The sequence below is a fragment of the Betta splendens genome, chromosome 1 (assembly GCF_900634795.4).
Source record: "Betta splendens chromosome 1, fBetSpl5.4, whole genome shotgun sequence".
Lineage (NCBI taxonomy): Eukaryota > Metazoa > Chordata > Actinopteri > Anabantiformes > Osphronemidae > Betta > Betta splendens.
The window spans coordinates 4,995,088-5,015,006 of NC_040881.3; the positions used below are offsets into that span (position 1 = coordinate 4,995,088).

At 48.2% G+C, this 19,919-nt stretch overlaps 1 protein-coding gene across 1 annotated transcript in view; it reads right to left on the reverse strand.

Moving 5' to 3' along the window:
- The window catches only part of tll1 (tolloid-like 1), a 33,319-nt gene that overhangs the window by 12,510 nt on the left and 890 nt on the right, over positions 1-19,919 (reverse strand). Inside the window, exons 2-14 of the mRNA XM_041070586.2 lie at positions 19,293-19,539; positions 15,897-18,329; positions 15,097-15,664; positions 13,760-14,206; positions 5,695-5,817; positions 5,414-5,494; positions 4,788-4,961; positions 4,587-4,704; positions 3,003-3,181; positions 2,471-2,576; positions 1,886-2,010; positions 481-596; positions 122-224 (exon numbers count right to left, since the gene is read on the reverse strand). Of these exons, the coding sequence (XP_040926520.1) occupies positions 122-224; positions 481-596; positions 1,886-2,010; positions 2,471-2,576; positions 3,003-3,181; positions 4,587-4,704; positions 4,788-4,961; positions 5,414-5,494; positions 5,695-5,817; positions 13,760-13,940 (1,306 nt within the window). The 5' untranslated portion in view covers positions 13,941-14,206; positions 15,097-15,664; positions 15,897-18,329; positions 19,293-19,539. The remainder of the gene's footprint in view (positions 1-121; positions 225-480; positions 597-1,885; positions 2,011-2,470; positions 2,577-3,002; positions 3,182-4,586; positions 4,705-4,787; positions 4,962-5,413; positions 5,495-5,694; positions 5,818-13,759; positions 14,207-15,096; positions 15,665-15,896; positions 18,330-19,292; positions 19,540-19,919) is intronic.

The following is a 19,919-nucleotide window of genomic DNA, read 5'->3' on the forward strand; positions in this document are numbered from 1 at the left end:
TGCCGAACGCTGCCTCCTTCAGCTTCAAAGCTTTAAGGACATCAGGTTGCCAGTGAACAGGACAGCTGTGACCTGTTTATAACTGTCCTCAACCACTAGACACAGCGTCCTTCCGTCTTACCGAGGAGAGGAGCTTTCCTCCAGTACCCGTCTCGAACCTCGATGTAGTCGTACCAGCACAGACTGCTCTTGTACAGATCCATGGTGGTGAAGTTGAGGACGATCTGAAAAGGGAAAGGACAAACTGAGGCAAAGCGGATGAAGGAGGTGGTGCCTGCAGTGACTCAATCAATACACATCATTTCAGTCAGCAGTCTCTTATTGTTATTGGCTATGCAGATACAGTCACTGCACTGCAGGAGGGCTGTGTGTGTGTGTGTGTGTGTGTGTGTGTGTGTGTGTGTGTGTGTGTGTGTGTGTGTGTGTGTGTGTGTGTGTGTGTGTGTGTGTGTGTGTGTGTGTGTGTGTGTGTGTACACACCTTCTCTCCGGGCGTAACAGATATTCTCCAGACGCAGTGCGTGTACGACGGGTACCCGTTGGGATAACCTGGAGACGAAAAGTTGCCCGTCGACTCTTGGAGGGTCTCCCCACACGCTGCAAATGCATAGATGGCGCACACACACACACACACGCACACACACACACACACACACACACACACACACACACAGATGGAGTTGCATTTTTGCGGTAAGCCCTGCTGTTCGGCACAGTCCTTTCAGCTGTGTACTGATGATTTAGGATTGGTACACGACTAAAGAACACACGGCTCTCGTATCCATTATTATTCATAATCTGCACAAAATTCATTTTTCAGTGGCAATTTTCCCAAATAAATATACAACAGACTGTTTTGTGAAAACAATAGCTTCAAACAGTGTGTGTTTTTGTGTCCACATTATCTAATCTGTCCATATGGAAACTGGTTTCAAAGCAGTAAAAGAATTAAAATCCTCTCCTAACTAAACTCACATTTCATGTTGTCCTTGGATTCTTTCATTCTTGCATGTAATAAGCCGCACTATGTTTTTCAATGTGCATCAGAACGTGTGAGGTCCGACCAGAGTTAAAACGCCCCGTGATCGCTGAGCAGAATTAAACGTTCCCCTGCTGCACTGCCGTTTACTGTAAGTGAAGATTGACAGACGCTTTGCTCATCGCCGCGGAAAAACACATTTTACTGCTGGATTTGTGGAAAAATATCAGACAAATGCTTTGTTCATGCGTCATCTGAGTTTCACGCCATCGCTCCATCTCAAAAGGAGGTTAGCCAAATGTGCCCCTCCTACAGTATCCCATCACGCATGCTGTTCTCCCCCCACAATGCCCTGGGGCTGTGTTCATCTGTTGGTAAATATGCTATCGCTCAGATATGACCTTATAAGTTGTACGTTTCCAGCTGAGACTCACTGACACAGTCTTGTTCTCCCCCCAAGCAAAAAAATTGATTCAGGAGAATTTCATACATTTTCCTGCACTTATTTAAAAAAGAGACTATGGGAAAGAAGCTTTCATTGAATGGAATGGTGACGAATCCTATGCAGTATCGTGGAGCGTGTGTGGGGCCCATGAAGGATGGTCACGTGTCCAACGTCATTTTGAAATGAGAGCTTGGTTTGAGAGCCGATCCGGATCGGGACCAGGGGGATGTCAGGTCTGCGGAGGTCTAAGTAGGAACTAATCGGGAAGAGTGTTGGCGATAAGAGGACGAAAGCGAGACACGGAAAAACAAATGACTCAACTGCACCTCTGTGCTTCGGAGATGTGGGCCAATGTCTCACGTACAAACAGATGAACAGATATGGTTTGGTCCGAGGTCCTCACACGCAGACAGATGAGGTTCTGCTTTCACACTCACACACAGGCTGTAAATGTGTCGGTACCTGGGCATCTGTACAGCTTCCGCGCCTGGGCAATGTCTCCTTTACTGAGCCTGGTCCTCTGGCCGATCGCAGGCCGGATGCCGCTCTCATCTTTGGATGGAAGGATGGTGTCGAGAAACATTCCTCTACGAGGACAAAAAGAGGGGAATAAAACACATCGTCTGAAGTCGGGACAATTGTCCAAGAACAATGTTCTGTGTTTTCATTTTACTGTACACAGGAGATGAAACAGGGAACGGGAAAGCCTTGGTTTCAGATCGTGGAGGAACTCTGTGTATAAAACAATTTCCACCAGCCTCATTGCACAAGTAAATGAAGTTAATTTAAAATTTCTCTCCTGAATTAGACGTGTTTTTGTTGGAAATGTCCACACGAGCACGAGTCTGATAACAAGACCCCCCACGAGGGGCTGCAGTTCACAGGACAGACCCACTGGAGATGTGTCGTTCAGGAAGACAGGAAAAATACTGGACGTTAAACTAGAAGTTTTACTTAATGTCAGAGAACTCAGAACTCAGAGTGGAGTCAATCGTCTGTCTTGGACCACGCCTTCAAAATAAGAGCGTAACAACGCTGCGTTGTTACCGGGAGAAGGTGTTCCTGGCGTAGTGCATGATGCTATCGAAATCATACGGCTCCCCAAGAGAGTTGACCTCCCCGGGCTCCATCTTGAAGAAGTTATACTCCTGGCCTGAGAAGCACGCACACACACACACACACACACACACACACACACACACACACACACACACACACACACACACACACACACACACACACACACACACACACACACACACACACACACACACACGCACAGCAAGCAGCATTAGAAGGTTTAGTTTTAGCACTGACATCTACCCTTAAAGATATATTCAGCTCCTGTGAGTCCAGGAGACCCATGCACTTGTGAGCTGTGACACATTTCTAAATAAAGATGCGGGTCAGCTCTAATACACCGGCGTGTCATTTGATTTAACACCTGTCAGCCTGTGACGGCCTCACGGAGCAGAGCGACAGTCTGGGTGTCTCAGTGACTTCGCAGTCATTAAGAGCCCCATTCGCGCTCACGCTGCTCCAGGACGGAGACGAGCCGGCGTGACAGAAACGGCCTCACCTGGTTGGATGTTGTCCCGGATGATGGTCACGTGGTCGTCACGGTCGGGCCGCGTGTGCTCATGCCAGAAGCCAATGACATGGCCCAGTTCGTGCACCACGATGCCAAACTTGTCGCAATTCTTGCCTATGGAAATTGCCTGGGGCCCGTTGCCGCGGCGACCCACATAGGAACAACACCTAACAAGGATTATTAGGAAGTTGATACAGCAGATAGGCAGTGGATATTTACTACACATTTGCACATTTGGCAGTGGGAGAAGCCAGAAGTATGAACGTACACACACACACACACACACACACACACACACACACACACACACACACACACACACACAGAGCCTTCAGGATTTCAGGATTTCCTGCCCTGTACTACATCCACCAGAGGAAAGGCAGCAGGATTTATTTACATACACTACTCCGATATCGCTGCAGTTTCATAACCTATTATGAATAAGCTGTTACCACTCACATATCGCTGCACACAGAAGACGCGGAGCCACACACACACACACACACACACATAAACACACACCCCATTCATTCTCTCGTTGTAGGTAGCCGAGACATCTGTGCCAGGCTAACAAATCTGATTAAAGTTACCCAGCGAGCTGATCACAGGGTGAGGGTCAGGAGTCACGGCGGTACAGAGTCAGAGTCCATCAGCATATGCAGCACTAGCATCAATACAAACACACACGCACGCACGAAAAACAGGTGCCCTGCATATGCACCTACATTGACTGCACCTTTCGCTGCAGTGATGACTTTTCTCTGACACACACCACACATCAAAACTGCAGGGCCATTAAAGCAGATTAAAGCGTCTAATCCCTGATGTCGTCGGCCTGTCACAGCGCACTCCACAACTGGCATCATCAGGTGACATGTAAATTTGTAGTTCATCTGAAACCTACTAATTACTGCATGAGTCTACTGTATTTCTGCTGAAACACCATGAATGCAGAGTTTATTCTGTGACCTTATAAAAAATACAATAAACATAATGTCAATATAAATAATAATGTTTCATACTATACACTTATCTAGAACTTCATCATAATAAATTGTTAGATAGTAAAAGTAAACGGTTTTCCATTCATTATAAAACAAATTAAATGTGCAGTAAACTGACACTTTACAACAGAGGAAACATAACGATGGACACTCTGAACTGTACTGTTGCACTCATCCGTACAACAATGTCTCAGAGTCATAAACTCAGACGTCCTGATCTCAGTGACTCTGAAATCACACAGCTTACAACCAGCCGCTGTACAAACACACTCTGACCCCGCCGCGATGCCACTCGGCAGAACAATGCAGGGGTGACGAAAAACACCGCACCAACGTGCAAACACTTAAATCCGAGCCGTGCGATTGGTGCAACGAGGAACCAGGAGCAGGACGGGAAGGAAGGAGAAGCCATTGTTAAACGAGCGTATCAGTGCGACAAGGTCGGCGCTGAACTCTAGGCACACAGGCACGCACACGCACGCGCACGCACACACACACACACACACACACACACACACACACACACACACACACACACACACACACACACACACACACACAATCTCACCCGCAGGGTCTGAAGGTGAACACTATGTAGCTTTCCTCGTCGGTCTTCTCGATAAACGTCACGCACGTCTGTTTCTCCCAGTGACGCATGGCCTGCTTGAACATGGCCCTCTGACTGCCTGGAACACACACGTCACATCCTACGTTCACGCCGTCGCCCTTCGGTGCGTGTTTGGGTGCCGAGCGCAGCGCGGCTGCTTACCGGTGAAGTTTCCCCCTATGACGTAGGGGATGACTCCTCCGGGCCAGATCCTATCGGCGCGGGATGTGGCCGCTCGGCGGACGCGCCTCTTCACCGGGCTCCCAGTCCTCCCACCTTTCCCAGTTTGCCTCTTGGGATTGGCGGCGCCCCTGCTCACATTCTTAGGGAGAAAGTCTAACAGATACAGAGAGAAAGTTTCATTTAAATAAGGTTCAAATCTTCACTGAAAAAAGTAGTCATACATTCTGCAGCTCTGAGCTCAGTGGAGCAGACGGGTCCGACTCCCCTTTTCCTCGTAAAGAGCATAAAATTTGGATTCTTACTGTACGCTGTCAAACCAGCACTTATAATAATGAGAATACTTATTGTAACACCCTATTTGTCTGCAGAAGTCTGCACCACGAGTTTGTTATAGTGGAAAAATAAGGTCATTGTGCACTGAATGCTGCTCTTATCTGTCCAGACATCTTATTGGTTATTATATGCAAACAGCAATCTGCAAATAGAGCTGTTAGGCTGAATTTACTCACTAATTAACTGACTAATAAAATGATGAATGACTGTTTGCAGCTGTATTTCAGTGACTGTGCTGTAATTAACTCACTAACAGAGAGCTGGTTTCTTACCCAAACCATATCTTCGTATTCTTTCCAGCAGCAGGTATAAAGATCCTCTCTTTTTTGCGATTTCATGTTCCTCCAGGCCACCTGACACACACAGAGGAGCCAAGAATCAAAACACAAACAATGCACAAGAAATGCTGATATCCTCAGGTGGCCCCCGTCCGCTTCCTTCCTGTTCTCCTCCGCAGCTGACAACTAATGGGAGAGTTTCAGGGGGAAACGCGAGAGAGAGAGAGCGCCACGGGCCGATTAAGCAGTGAGAGTGCGACGTGGAGTCCACTCACCAGACGTGTGGCCCTGACGGGAGCGTGCGTGCGTGTGCGTGTGCTGCGTCAGGTCTATCGTCCTGTCGATCTGGAACATCCGCAGGTCGTCCTCGTCTAAAGCGATGTCGCCCCAGAACGCAGCTGCAAAACAGAGACGGGGCGAAAGTGTTCTGATTTGTTTCTATCTGTGCAATTCCCCTCTTCAGCAAAATACATTGATACTGTATGATAGAGTCACAATCCCAGCTATAGTCTTATAAGAGTCCTGAATCCAGACTTCCGGCCTCCAGGAGTCTCTCAAAAGCTGCAGAGGCAGATGCATTGTTTCTAAACCCTGCTGTGATCAAGACACTTGAAATGTTAAAATGTTTGACAATGGCACAATGTCTTTAAACTGATTTGAATAAAGTTGATCAAACGTCTAGAATGAAACAAGGGTTATATAAATTCACAATCCGACAACTGACAGGCGTATTCAGTATGAAGCATGGGGGCATTAAACTAATAAACTGGACCTGAGCAGAACCACAACAGAGCGCTCTGTCATAAATGCTGTCCAGCCAGTTGATGCTTTTTGAAATAAGCTGCTGCTTATAAAAGAGTTTCAAAGTTTTGCAGAGTAAAAGCGTCTATTAATCATTTTTCAGGCCCCCTTGTCAATCATGCATTTATTGATCACACACCTTCTCCCCAACTGAGGAATAAACGCCAATAAATGACTAGATGAGCAGAGTTATTGCTCTCCACAGGGCCTCAGAATGCTAATACATTAACAATAGCATATGAGAGGTTTGCCACAGCACTAATCAGGGGAGCCACTAAAGGAAACGGGGGGTCAGGATGCCATTGTGCTCGACTCTGCACTATTGTTGATGAGAGGTTTGAACCACAATGACCACAGATGTTTTACAAATCGTGATATCAGATACAGACTGGAAGTGTGTGCTGCAGAATGGTGGTATCTGGTGTTGGTTACAGGGAGATGGGGATGTGTCTGATCTGTGGGTGGAGCTGCTGCAGTGCATCTATTATCATACAGTGGCAGGCATCGAGTGGTTATGGGTTTGTTATGCTACACAATATGCTGCCAAGTTTACAATAAGGGGACAGATAGACTGGGCGAATATCACCTTCTTGCTAGTTTTGAATAGTGAGTCAGCTGCTTTGTATAAAATGTCTTTCCAAACACATAAAACTACTGCTTTAGGAAAATAAAATAAAAAATAAAAATTGATAAGAGGACATATATTTTAAACTTGAACTCAACATCTGTAATAAAAATGTAGAGGTTATTCAATTTTTTTCCCTTTGTGAGGATTTCTTACCCAGGATTTGTATTTACAGCATTAAGTATTTAACTGGCTGAAAAGTAAAGCTGTTAGTCCAGGCAATAAAAGCAGTTCCTTTGATTCTGGAGTGGTTGATGTGGGTGTGACTTTTCTATATAAAGCCACAAAAATAACACATTTATACGTGCACTAAGATGTGGTCTGAACAAGCACTTCACCAAATTGCACCATGGGTGATAAAGTGTTTACTGGCGCACCCTCTGTTGTGTCGTTTGTAGTATTAGTGCCAAAGTGAGTCTCAAAAAAACACTTCCACCTAAAGAGTGCCACTTCACCAGTAGTAGGTTTGTACGCTTCGATACCACAGACAAGAGTGTGTGGCTGCTGGATTGAAATGATTCTCCCCAGGCTTTGTGTCTATTTATGGGACATTGTGTTTGTGATAGTGCACTGCAAATATGCTTCCAGCCGATACTTCTGTACAACAGGAGAAACTACAAGGACTGAAAGTTTTGCAGAGAAAATGAGCTGACACAAGCAGGGATGCAGAACGAGAACAAGCGGGGAGCACAGTGATAGTAGGTGAAGCCCATTGATCGCTGGGGTCCTGTTAATCCATAGAGATACCACAAATAGCGCAAAGTCGAGCCGGTGGGTGAGGAGAGGTGAGGAGAGGAGAGGAGAGGTGAGGACAGTGAGCCAGCGAGATGCAAGGAGAGGTATCGATCCAAAAACCCCAGGGGGTCCCAGGAGGCCTGCATCATGCTGACCAGGGCCTTACTGTTCGCCCTTCAGCAGGGGCACTGCAGCAGACACACACACACACACACACACACACACACACACACACACACACACACACACACACACACACACACACACACACACACACACACAGGAGTACTGCACCAAACGCGGACAGAGAGGAAGTCTTCCCTCGTGCATCCATCACCTCCCACCACGTTGGCTAATTGGAGAGCGAGCAGGTCTGTTTGGTGCCTTACTTTACAGTCGAGCACCAAATGTCACGCGGCCTCAGAAGCCTCGTCTCCTTTACGGAACCTTTACAATGTTCTCTGCTCTGACCTATATACGTGTACAGCAGTGATGCTCTTCCTCGAGCGTGTCAGACTGAGGGGTGGAGCCATTAACACAGGCGCTCCCCACAGCGACGGGAGCCTTGTGTTTTCTGGGTGTTACTTTACTTCTTTACATGAACCACAGCCACAAACAAATAGCGTTAAAATTGAATCCAAATGATGATCCATATGCACAGATAATAAAGATAGTTGTGGTAAAAACTCTGTATTAACGTAAACATGAATCACAATCAGTCCCATTCATCACTTCACACTCATCATATATTTATTTCTGTTCCTTTTGACATTTACCAGTGACCGGTTCTACACATTAGAGAATGCTGCTGTCTCGGGCACTCGTTTTGCACTCGGTGGGGTGCATTAAGCTGACACACACACACGCACACACACACACACACACGGCACTAAGCCCCTCATTAGGCAACGCTAAGGTCACGCTGTAGGTGGGCCACAGTGTGTGTGAGCCACCGCGTTTGTGTGATATCGTATTGTACCAATCCGTGGCTGTGAACAATATTAAAAAGAGATTACCTCCACGCTCTTTGAGGATTTTCTGTCTAAAGTAATTGTTGTGCAAGCAGCTTGATCCACATTAACCCACTGTGTGCAGCAGCAGGTGCTGGAGTTTTTGACCTAATGAAGCAAAGTTTACGTCCTTAAAATGTAGAGCTCAACAATGAATAGGCTACACAACTAAGTGGGCTTTTAAGTAATGTGGCACCAGAGCCTTTTCACCACGAAACCTTTGACTGCTTTATTTACGTCTTAACTTAATTAATGCACCTTTGTTTTTGTTTTATATAAGTAAAATTAGCTGAATGCATTGCCACAGCATTTAACGGGAAATCACGCAGGACTGCAGCAAAAGACGCCTTCTTCAAACTCACAGAAGTGCACTCCATACAGAAACGTCTGCTTAATAAGCAAACAGTAAAAAGGCAATGGCTGATCTGTGAACATATGAGACTTCCCCTCTCAAACAGATGTGCAACACACCCACTCACCTCTCACAGCCTCCATGAGGGCACATTACTCTCTCCTCTGGCACTGAACACTGGAAATGGCCGTAAATCATGAGGTGTGGTAATTCGCACAGATACTAAGCTGTATTATGCTACATGAATGGTTTCTGTGGCTCCGGTCCAAAATCCAAAATAGCTGCTCTGAAACCAAGATGTCCACAGCTTGTATTGTCCATTGTGGGGAGAGAGACCTTATGCACCATGAGATTACTGTTTACACTTTGCCTCGTGTTTGCATTGGAATAGCGATAGGCACTTTACTGTAATGTGACGGGGGAGAAACGGACAAACCTGGGCCAAGTTCACACACCCACCCTTCTGCAAACGTGCACAAAAACACAGGCGAGTGTCATCATGTAAAGACTGCACACATTTGGTGACATCACAAACGTGTGAGGTCGAGACAAAACACATTTAATACCACTGATAGTAACTAAACTGAATTATCAGTCTGGATAATTAAATATTACAACATGATCATGGAATAACGACGCACTCAAAGCAAGGTCCAGCACAAATGTTCAGGGAGACCAAGTAACATAACAATGTCATTTGACACGCGCAGGCGGAGATCATGGACTAATCCTCCAGTCACATTACTGCGACGCTCAGATTCTCCAGCAGGTCACGACTTTGGCCAGACAATGCAACAGGACCCGAGCATCAGCCCAGGGGCCAGGATCGAAAGACAGACAGACAACCATCCAGGCTTCTGAGTGAAGAACAGGCCTGAACCCACAGGCTTCCAGCTGTGAGACGACAGACAACAGCGCTAACTCTGGGAGGACTGTTACATTTGACTTTATGGCCAATAATGAGCAATAATGATTGCGCTGCTATAAATACCTGGAGGAAAACCGAGGCGGCGTAAAAGCACCTGGACTTTTACCATGAGGGCGCCGCGTGGCAGGTGGACGGAGGGACGAGCGCGCTGACTCACGGACCGTGCGGCTCGGGAACAATGGCGCCCCAGAACAATCAGAACAAATCAGGACAAAGCGTCGGCTCTCGAGCCGGGCAGCGCTGGTGCTGAGGCAGGAATCCTGTGGAACAGTCGGAAGCTCGGTGGCAGGAACACTCAGTGATTCGGGAAAATCCTGTTTAATATGAGTGCGACTGCTCTCTCTCTCTCTCTCTCGCTCGCTCGCTAACACACAGCACGGCCCCAGACACACACATAAACGTAGACGTGTTGCTTTAAGCCACATTCTGCTTCGACCAAAGAATGGGGAGGACGGCGTTGAACAAAACCTGCTCCCGTGTCCATCACAGTCGGCCTTCGCTCCTGTGTGTGAATGAAGAGCTCAACGCACACACCAGATTATTTGCTGGTACATCTGCCTACGACACACTTGGACCAGTCCCTAAAGTCTAAAGTAAAGTCACTAAAGTAGAATGTAATGACAAAGCACTGTCACAAGAACCAAGTTTGAAACGGACTCCACTAAATCAGATTTCCACGAGTGGCTCTGAGCTGTAGAAACCCCTGGTGTCAATTCTGTCCAATCAAGCCAAAGCAAATGATTCTTGCTATAGATTCGTAAAGTGCGCCCATTATTATGTGAACACTGGGAGTTATTGACCCAGCAGCCTGCGACGGCACAGACGTGACAGCTCGTCCATAGTCTCATCTCCTGCTCCGTGGTGGGAGCCGCTCCTTCCATAAATCAGAGGACACCATGTGCATCCGCTGAGAGTGGAGCGGCTGGAACGCATCCCTGTTCACTGTGGATGAGGCTCGGTCCAAATGAAGCGCTTCACGCAGGCAGCGCGGCGGCAGCTTCACGACGGAGCCACGATCCCGACGTTGAGTCCAGAACTCAACATCAGGATCAGCCGTTTACTCCAGTCTGCGCTTCAAGCCCTGAAACGCTGGTCGAATCCAACGGCAAACTTTTAGAGACTCAGCCTAAACTCTGACTGCAAATCCTGAGCTCAGACGCGTCTCTTCATAGCGTCTTCAACGGTCACTGCACCGTTCTACGCATCAAACGCACAGGAGGTCGCTCCTGAGGAAACGACCTTCGCGTTCAATCGAACTCTGGGGTTTGTTATGCTCCTGCTCTCTGTGTGAGCTTTTTATGAGAACGGTGATTTGGGAGGAAGCATGAATGACTCTTGAGTGAGCGTAAGAGCTTGTGCGTGTGTGTGTGTGTGTGTGTGTGTGTGTGTGTGTGTGTGTGTGTGTGTGTGTGTGTGTGTGTGTGTGTGTGTGTGTGTGTGCGTGTGCGGGTGCCTTCTCCAGCTGAGCAGCAGGATGCAGACAACCAGGAAGAGATAAGCGCCGGGTGAATGGAGGGAGCTCCGCGTGTGTGTGCAGCGTGTGTGCGTAGGTGTGACTGTGTGTGTGTGTGAGTGTGTTTGTGTCTGTGTGTGTGTCTGTGTACGAGCGGGGAAATCACTTCACAAAAGCCTGGAAGTGTGTGTTCTCCTGTCTACCAGCGCGGGACTCGGAGGAGATAAGCACACAGCCAAATACTCCCCTTGTGTTTTCCCAGCAAAAACAGGAGGCGGAATACCAACCACTCAAAGCGATGCCACAGGTCAGGCCTGGAATGAGACGCGCTTCCACTGCTTGCAAGCTGCACCACAAAGACACCGACAACAGAACGGGGCGGCGCAACCAAGAATTATTTGCCCTTCGAAATTAGTCTGTTGTTTATCTCTTTGAATGAAACCAGTAAAAACCTTCAAGTGACATATTTGAACGGTTCTGGCCTGAGTTGTATGTTAATCATTGAGTCGATAGTTACCGCATCAAATCCTCCTGTGGTTCAGCAGAGGGAAACGAAGGTTCGCTTGACCTTATTCGTCATCTGAACACATCCACTTACTGTTTCAGCGCTGGATCCTTGAGCGCAAACATTAGTGAAAACCGACAGACGTACAGAAGCCCGTTTCCCTCCTGCACAAACTGTGGGAGACTGTGGAAGGAAGCCAGACGCAGAGGTGAAGAAAGATGGAGTGGAGATCAGCTACAGCCTGAGGGGCCGTCAGATGCTGGGCTGCACTCAGGGCGCCATTAATGCACAGCACCATTAATAGGTGGATGCAAACTAACAGATCAGACCCTGGTGAAGTTGCAGAGGAGACGTTTCAATGTGACGAGTTACAACTATTAGAGAGAGGAGCAGAAGAGCGAGCGTTGGAGAAGGTCCAAAGTATGTCCAACATACACACTCACGCATGTTGTTTAGCAGCTACAGTCACTCAGAACATGACTCTGGGTGGTTTATGGAAGCGCGGGCCGCACACGAGCAGCTCGGCCGGCGCGGAGCGAGAGCAAGGCTGACATTTGATTTGAGTACAAACACGTTCTTCATGTGTACTGATAGTCCAAGGAAATAAAAACGGTGCCCGTGCCTTCTCCCTCTCTAAGTTATTCTATCCTACAAGAGTCGCTCAGTTACTTAAACACAGGCAGACTGTCTGTCTCTCTGAAACCTGCCAGGCTTCCATCCAAGCACACATGCACACACTTAATAAGGTCTTAGCCCGCACTAAAAAGCCACAGAGTCATGAGACTGCAGCGCCGACATGAAGTCACACACGCAGAGATGAGCCATGGATGCACAGACAAAAGGGTTGCCAGGTTGGTGTGTGTGTGTGTGTGTGTGTGTGTGTGTGTGTGTGTGTGTGTGTGTGTGTGTGTGTGTGTGTGTGTGTGTGTGTGTGTGTGTGTGACAACGTATGGACGCTCTGTGCACCGGGTGGAGTGTTTAATCAATCTATCTCGTCCCAGATGACATTAACAGTGCAATAAAAGGCAGATGAAAATATGAGCGGTTTGTGTATAGATAGAGAGTGAAATGAGGAGAGCAATGTTAATATAAACTAAAAAAAAGTGAATGGGTTGAGAGGAGAAGTCCAGATCTTTCCACCCACTCTCTTATTATTCAATTCGTCGTCAATTTATTATTGATCACAGTTATTCTGTATTTGCATCATTATACTAAGAAGTGGTGGTGATGGTGGAAAAGGTCAATGTTTGCACATGTTACTTTCTACTTTTCTGTATATGTACAGTATAAAAGGTTGTGCAGCAATAAAATTATACTGACAGCTCTAAGAGGCTACGGTATAAATGCAGGGAGGGGGAATGTGAAAGTCGCAGTATCAGCGATACAGTGATTTGTCAACACAGCGCTCATATTATAATGTGATCGCACAGACGCGCAGCAGCAACCAGCTTCCAGACGCCCATCACCGTGTGCGACGGACACGGACAGGGCGCGGGCAAGCGCCTTTGGCTCTGCGCAGCTGCTTCTCGTTGCTCGACTGAACATCTGGGCGCACCGCAAGCAGACGCGCTCACGTGCGCGCACGCGGCCGCCCGTCAGAGCCGTGCGCTTCGCCCACAGGTGACGCGGGCGCCGAGTGCTCCTGCCTGCAGCGGAGCGCGCGTCTCGGGCGGGACACGGGCTTAGCCAGACCGTCACCGGGCCGCACGTGGCCTCCACCGCGGACGCTGACTTATTGGTTATGACGGGTGGGGGATAAAGGAGCATCTGGACCAGCGCGCACGCGCGCGCTGTCATCACTCGTACACACAGACACGTGCCACCTCGGGGCTGCGCACCCTGTGCGCACTCTGGATGAGACCAGAGGCGCAAAACCACTTCTCCAAATGTTATGCCGTTAAAAACGAAAGCAACGTAAACACAGCACTCACCGGCTTTGCACGGGTCTTTGTAATCAATGTTCTCCACTTTCTCTTCTTCGTAATAACCATAATCGGGCTCTTCGTAGTCGAAGCAGTTGCAAATAGTCACTTTGCCCCAGAAAGTCAAGCCGGCCAGCACCAATGTGATCCAGCGCATCTTTGCGGCCAGTGCCGAGGGAACTCGGTCCATCCGAACGCTGGATTCAACGGTTCAAGGCCTCCGCTCGACTCCGCTGCCGTTTGGAGACGGTCGATCCACTCCCCGCACAAAGCGTCGGCGGCAGGAATTTAACAGGTCATTGTGAGGTTCGGTCTCCGCCGTGGAACCCGCGCGCCGGCCGCTCGAAGTTACCGGGGCCGGCTCTCATCCATAGTACGAGAACACTGAGGTGTCGGTGCGCGCGTCCTGGCGCCGGTCAGTCACCGTCCTCCGCCGTGGCTCCGCAGGTAGAGCTGCTGTGGGACACACGGAGACAGAAGCCGTGACGCGGAGCGGCGCGCGGTGACAACTGAGCGCAGAGACGCTCGGCGCTGCGCGTGCTGCTCGCAGAAGGAGCGTCCGTATCGCATATTTCTAGGCAACACAACTGTCTCACACTCCCACCGCCCCCTCCGCCCCCCCCCCCCCCCCCCCCCCCCCCCCCCTCTCTCTCTCTCCCTTGTGTCCGGCCGTGGTACTGTCTCCCTCAACCAAACACACGGACATCACTTCAGAGGCGCCGTCATCAGAGGAGGAAGCGCGCACTGATCAATGCACGTTATTGGACCTCGACTCACACGCATCCGCTAAACGAAGCGGGCTCACAGTGAAAACCGGTAGCGGTAAAAGTAACAGGTTGGCTCCAGTCCTGCCCGTGGCTTTTAGTATGCATCACACTTTAAGGAGCCGGCGAATAATGGCCGGGTGTTATCAGCGTATTGAGATGCAGGTGCCAAGTAGGTGACAGCCACGCCATAAAGGCTTTGAGGCCGTAACACACTGTTCTCCTCGCGGAAGAGAAAATGGAAAACAATTAACAATTTAACAATTAGTGTTGAATGAGATGCAATGTACAAGAGTAGAACAGCAACGACTGATAAACATGAAGAGAGGGAGACGGGCGAATGGACAGACAGGCCAATAAATAAAGTTCATGCTGACAAGTTATTAAAGTCCACACTTGACTTGTTCATTCTAGGTTTTTGCACGGGCCACACAGTTGACACAGCAGATCCGCTAATCTCTACACGCGCAGACGCGAGCGGTAGAAATAAAAGCGCGGCCGCTGTTGACGGGCGAGCAGCTCGGCCCGTGAACGCCTCACCGAGGTAAATCCCCCCCGGGGCGCCGTCGCCCTGCGTCCTACCTACGCGTTCACCTGCCCGGGGAGCGTGGGTCTGCCGCGGCGCCGCGAAGCCGCCCATCGCGCCTCACAATCCACGGGATCTTGTCACGCGTCCCGGGGGGCGGCGGGCGGCGGGGAGTCCTCCGTTGTCGCTCGGTACCGGCGGTTCCGGACGCGCCCCTCCCATTTATTGCCGGGAGATTACCGGAGCGTTGTCTCTGCGGCTCGAGTCTAATCCTGCCCTCCGGGAGAGGTAGCGGCTTGCTGACGTCACTCTATCAATCCAGCCGCAAGCTGTCCAGTAGCGGCCTCGGGGCACGGCCGCAAATCCCCTGGAGGCAGCGCACGCGCTCACGCAACAGCCTGAGCCCGTCATCACTCAGAAGCGGGGGGATATCTGCAAGGTTCAGGCCAGCATCGGTCAGAAGTGGCCCGAAAGGGGTCGAGCAATGTTGGGAAGGGCTGCGACATGATGCATGATGTGTGTGAAGCTTGGCTCCTTGTTATCGTCTTCATATTCTTAGTATGTTTGCAGGTCTGGTGGCTGGACGCCGACCTGGAGGAGTCAGCATGTACAGTATGAGCATTCCTGCCAAGACAGACAACACAAGCATGTGTAACTGATACTTCTATTTTTAAATAGGATCAAAATAAATATATTTATATAATACATATTTCATGTATGTAATATAGACCCGCTATAAACAGATGGTGGCTTCTCGATTTACACTCATCTCGCTGTAGTTATGCTGGTTTCTTCTCCCCGTCAGAAACAACACAAAACCACTACACAACCGTGTGTTTGTGTGTGCAGGAGTTACCTCCCTGGAAGCTGCTCTCACGCCAGGTGGAGGCGCTGAGTGGTGTTTGGGCCGTTCCAGGTAATTCACTGGGCCTGTGTGGCTCCATCCAGCCAAGCTATTCAGCAAAACGCCTCCTTCTTAAATAGGACTCAGTTATTGAGATTAATGCTGTGTGCAGGTCTTTGTGTCCCTATTTAAAGCACCTATTGATCAGTGCATCTGTGAATCCACCTCACCAGCATTCTGACTGACCACACACACACACACACACACACACACACACACACACACACACACACACACACACACACACACACACACACACACACACACAACCTAACAGTAATTTTAAAGGCCAACTCCGTCTTCTAATTGAAAGGTGCTTGGAAAGACTCTAACTTCATCAACGCACTCAGCAGCTGTGCTTCATCTGATTACTGCCAAGTACAATTTTATTAACTCATACTTAACTAAGTCAATTTAGGCCTTTAACAGCAGGAATTAGTGTAATGACTCATTTCACAGTAGCACCGGGGACAGTTGAAACTGAAAAAAGCACTTTTAACTAGACTTAGTCACTACAACATGCACCCCCCACTGTCTTACAGGACACTGCAAACAACATCGGCAGCTGATGCAAGATAGGAGCAGGCAAAGGAAGGAGGGGAAATGAACACAAAGCTAAAAGCATAAGAATACCTGAGGTAAGATAATATTATGCTTTCTCTCAGACCTGCTGACTATGATAGTGTCTTAAGTATGAAACTCCCTCAGAGGGAGCAACGAGGTGGCCATCCATCACCTTTTGGCTAAAGTGTCACAGGAAGGCGGTCTGCTGACACCACAGCGGAGGACGATAATGCTCGGATACTGTTTAGAGGCTCAAAAACATCTATGCAAGTTCATCTCTGTGTCAACATTAAATCCTAAATTTGAAAAATTGTAAAAAAAAAGCAAAGAAATCATAGAAAGATTTTTCTTTGAAACGGCTCAAACCACTGAGTCACACTTCCAGTAAACACGCGAAGCCCCAGTGTGTGTCTGCACGTATGTGTTACAGTATGCGCCGCACACACGTGCACGCACACACACACACACATACGCTCAGATGTCCATTCAAGCTATGTGAAGTAGTCACGGCTTGTGTAAACACACAGAGTGGAGGGCCGAGGGAGGAAATCCTCTGTTTAAATGCCAGGCGGTGCGTGCCAATCTCTCTCTCCTGGTGGCTTCCTCCTCTCTGCACCTCTCAGGATCCTCCGGCTTCACCTCTCCTCCACTGCAGGGGCCGCCTGCTCTTGCCCGTGTGCGTCCCAGCACTGCTGACGCGGGGCCTTCTTTTTGGTTTCACAATTTACAGATAGGGGGGGAAGAACAATGAACACAGGATGCATATTGGTGCAAAAAAGCGGCGGCGGCTGCAAAGCGAATGTGCCTTCATCACTATCCTTACATAGTTAAACTGAATGTGTGTGAATATCACCTCCGTCCTTCATCTGGACGCAAGACAAATGTATTTCTATTTTTCTAAACGTTATTGAAGGAACTTTTTGAAAAAAATCCAGGAAACCTGTGATCCGTTTTCTCTACAACCCTTTAGTCCTGCAAATTTAAACTGATTAAGTAGGATCTTGGTGTACATATATTTGCGGCCAGTGAAAAACTTCCGTAGTATCTTTAAACCTGACAACGAATCATCACATTTCACAGTATTGAGCAGGAAAATTTTACTCGACCTACATTTAACCTGGTCCTATTTGCAGAATTTGAAGAATAAATATTTGCGTAATTTCTTGAAGCAGGCGCTTTTTTCACTGCAGCGAGAAGAGAGTAACGAGACCGACGATGCTGAGTTAGATGTATGTGAATTGGACAGTACCAGAGAAAGGAGCGTACTGAGTGAGCAGTAACACATTAAATGCTCCTGTTCACACCACCTTGCTGCGCTGAAATCCCAAGATGCTGTATGTGTGTGTGTAAATGTAAACAGTAGTCCCTTGCTGAGACAGCGCTTCTTCAGGAACTTGGGATTGTGAGTGTATGGGTGTGTGTGCCCTGGCCTCTGCTCCCTGCAGATATGCTTCCTTTCAGAGAGACTGTAGAAATAAGCTGTAAAGACCTTAGACTGTGTGTGTGTGAGTGAGAGAGAGAGAGAGGGAGAGAGAGAGAAGCAATAACAAAGTGTGTGTGTGTGTGTGTGTGTGTGTGTGTGTGTGTGTGTGTGTGTGTGTGTGTGTGTGTGTGTGTGTGTGTGTGTGTGTGTGTGTGTGTGTGCGTGTCTGTCTGTCTCCGGATCAATGAGACATGGGTAAAATCACTGAATCAGCCTCGGACCTTTTTATGCTGCATTTGAGACGAAGCTTCTCATAAGTCACTCGCAGACTCACTCAGGCAGGTTCAGCAGAATCCTCATGGGGCGGCGGCAACTTTGCACCTGTTCACCTGCAGCTCCTGCAAGAAAATAGCACATCATCAGGAAGAGCTGAGACCTTTAACAACGCAGACACACATAAAGTCACAGTCGGTTCAGAGAACTGCGGCCTTGAACCTCCACACTTAATTCCCAATGACTCGCCTCCATGAAACCTTTACGTCCCTGCAAAGGATGAGACCCTTTCGATGATTTTTAATCCGCACACGTGCACGCTGTGTGTAAATGGACTCACAGTGTGAAACAAACAGACACATGAAGTTGGGTCCACATGATTAAACGCAGCCCTCTCATTCATTTTAATGGAGCCAGTCAGGCAGCGCAGCAAGGGGCTCTACTGCTCCAGCAGTGCAACACTGTCAACACAAATCATAACATGCAAGGGAGCATTACTGCTGGATTACTTTGTAAATCAACTGATGGATTCCTTATGTTTCCCCTGCAAACGTTACAACAGATCCCATGTGCAGCGTTGGAGAATGTGGTAACCCTTTAATCACACTACTGCTACTCAAAGCATTGCATGCGTAAGTTTCCCTGGCAGAATCTCTCACAGCCATCACTTTACAAATGCTGAACCTGAAGCTGGCATGCAAATTAGTGTTCTATGACGGATGCATCAAAACAAATCTTCGACACGTTCTGGTGGTCAAACGACAACAAGGTTCAAAAATTTGAATAAGCAAATCTATGTGAGCTAATCCCAGCCATTCATTCTTTTTACCCTTTGCTTTGCTTTCATTTTTCTGTTTCGCTGCTGGTTGGCATTTGTGCTACTGATCGTTGGCCCCAGTGAATTCTCAGACAAAAGCAAAGTAAGCAACAACACAATGAAACACAAACACACAGCACAGAAGTGCGAAGATGTATTGTCTTGGGTTCTCAAAACTTTTTAACATTCTCACGATCGGGGGCTCCTCCTTGAGAACCCTTTTCTTACGTATGAAATAAGGATCAGATGCATTTTCTGCATGAATAATTACAGTTTTCCAGTTAGATGCTGTTGTTGAAGCGATGGAGCTGCAGCCACTTCGAACTTCTGGCAGCCGGTGGACTCTGAAGGGGAACTCTCTCTAATTAGGAACATCCACAGAGTCCAATGACGCAGGAGCTTGAATCCACGTACAAATAATGATTCATGAGCATGCAGTGGATGTTGAGAGAGGAACTGACTGCAGGAACTGACTGACCCCATGACTGTCATGACTGCCATCAGCACGCTGCTGTCATCTGGAGGATTAGGCAAGTAATGACAGAAGAGAACACATGAACAACCAGCCACCAAAGATTACGTTTCACATCTTGATGTTATCTTCAAGTATGTGTATACGCATAATGATAGTAATAAGTATAATTAGTTCATATAATTGACAAGCACATTGAAGAACTAAATTATACTTTTAAAATTAGAACTAGAAAAGTTAGTGCAAAGTTTTAGTTTTCTCTTGTAGCCACACACTGACTCCTCATTCTCTAAAGGGTCATCTTTCTTCTTGTAGGAAGCCACCGGGTGCTCTGCAAAGCATCTTCTATTGTTGGGCTATGTGTGATTAGACTGATGGTAACTGTCTGCTCCTATTCTCTCTCTCAGTGTTTCCTGAAGCCAGAGC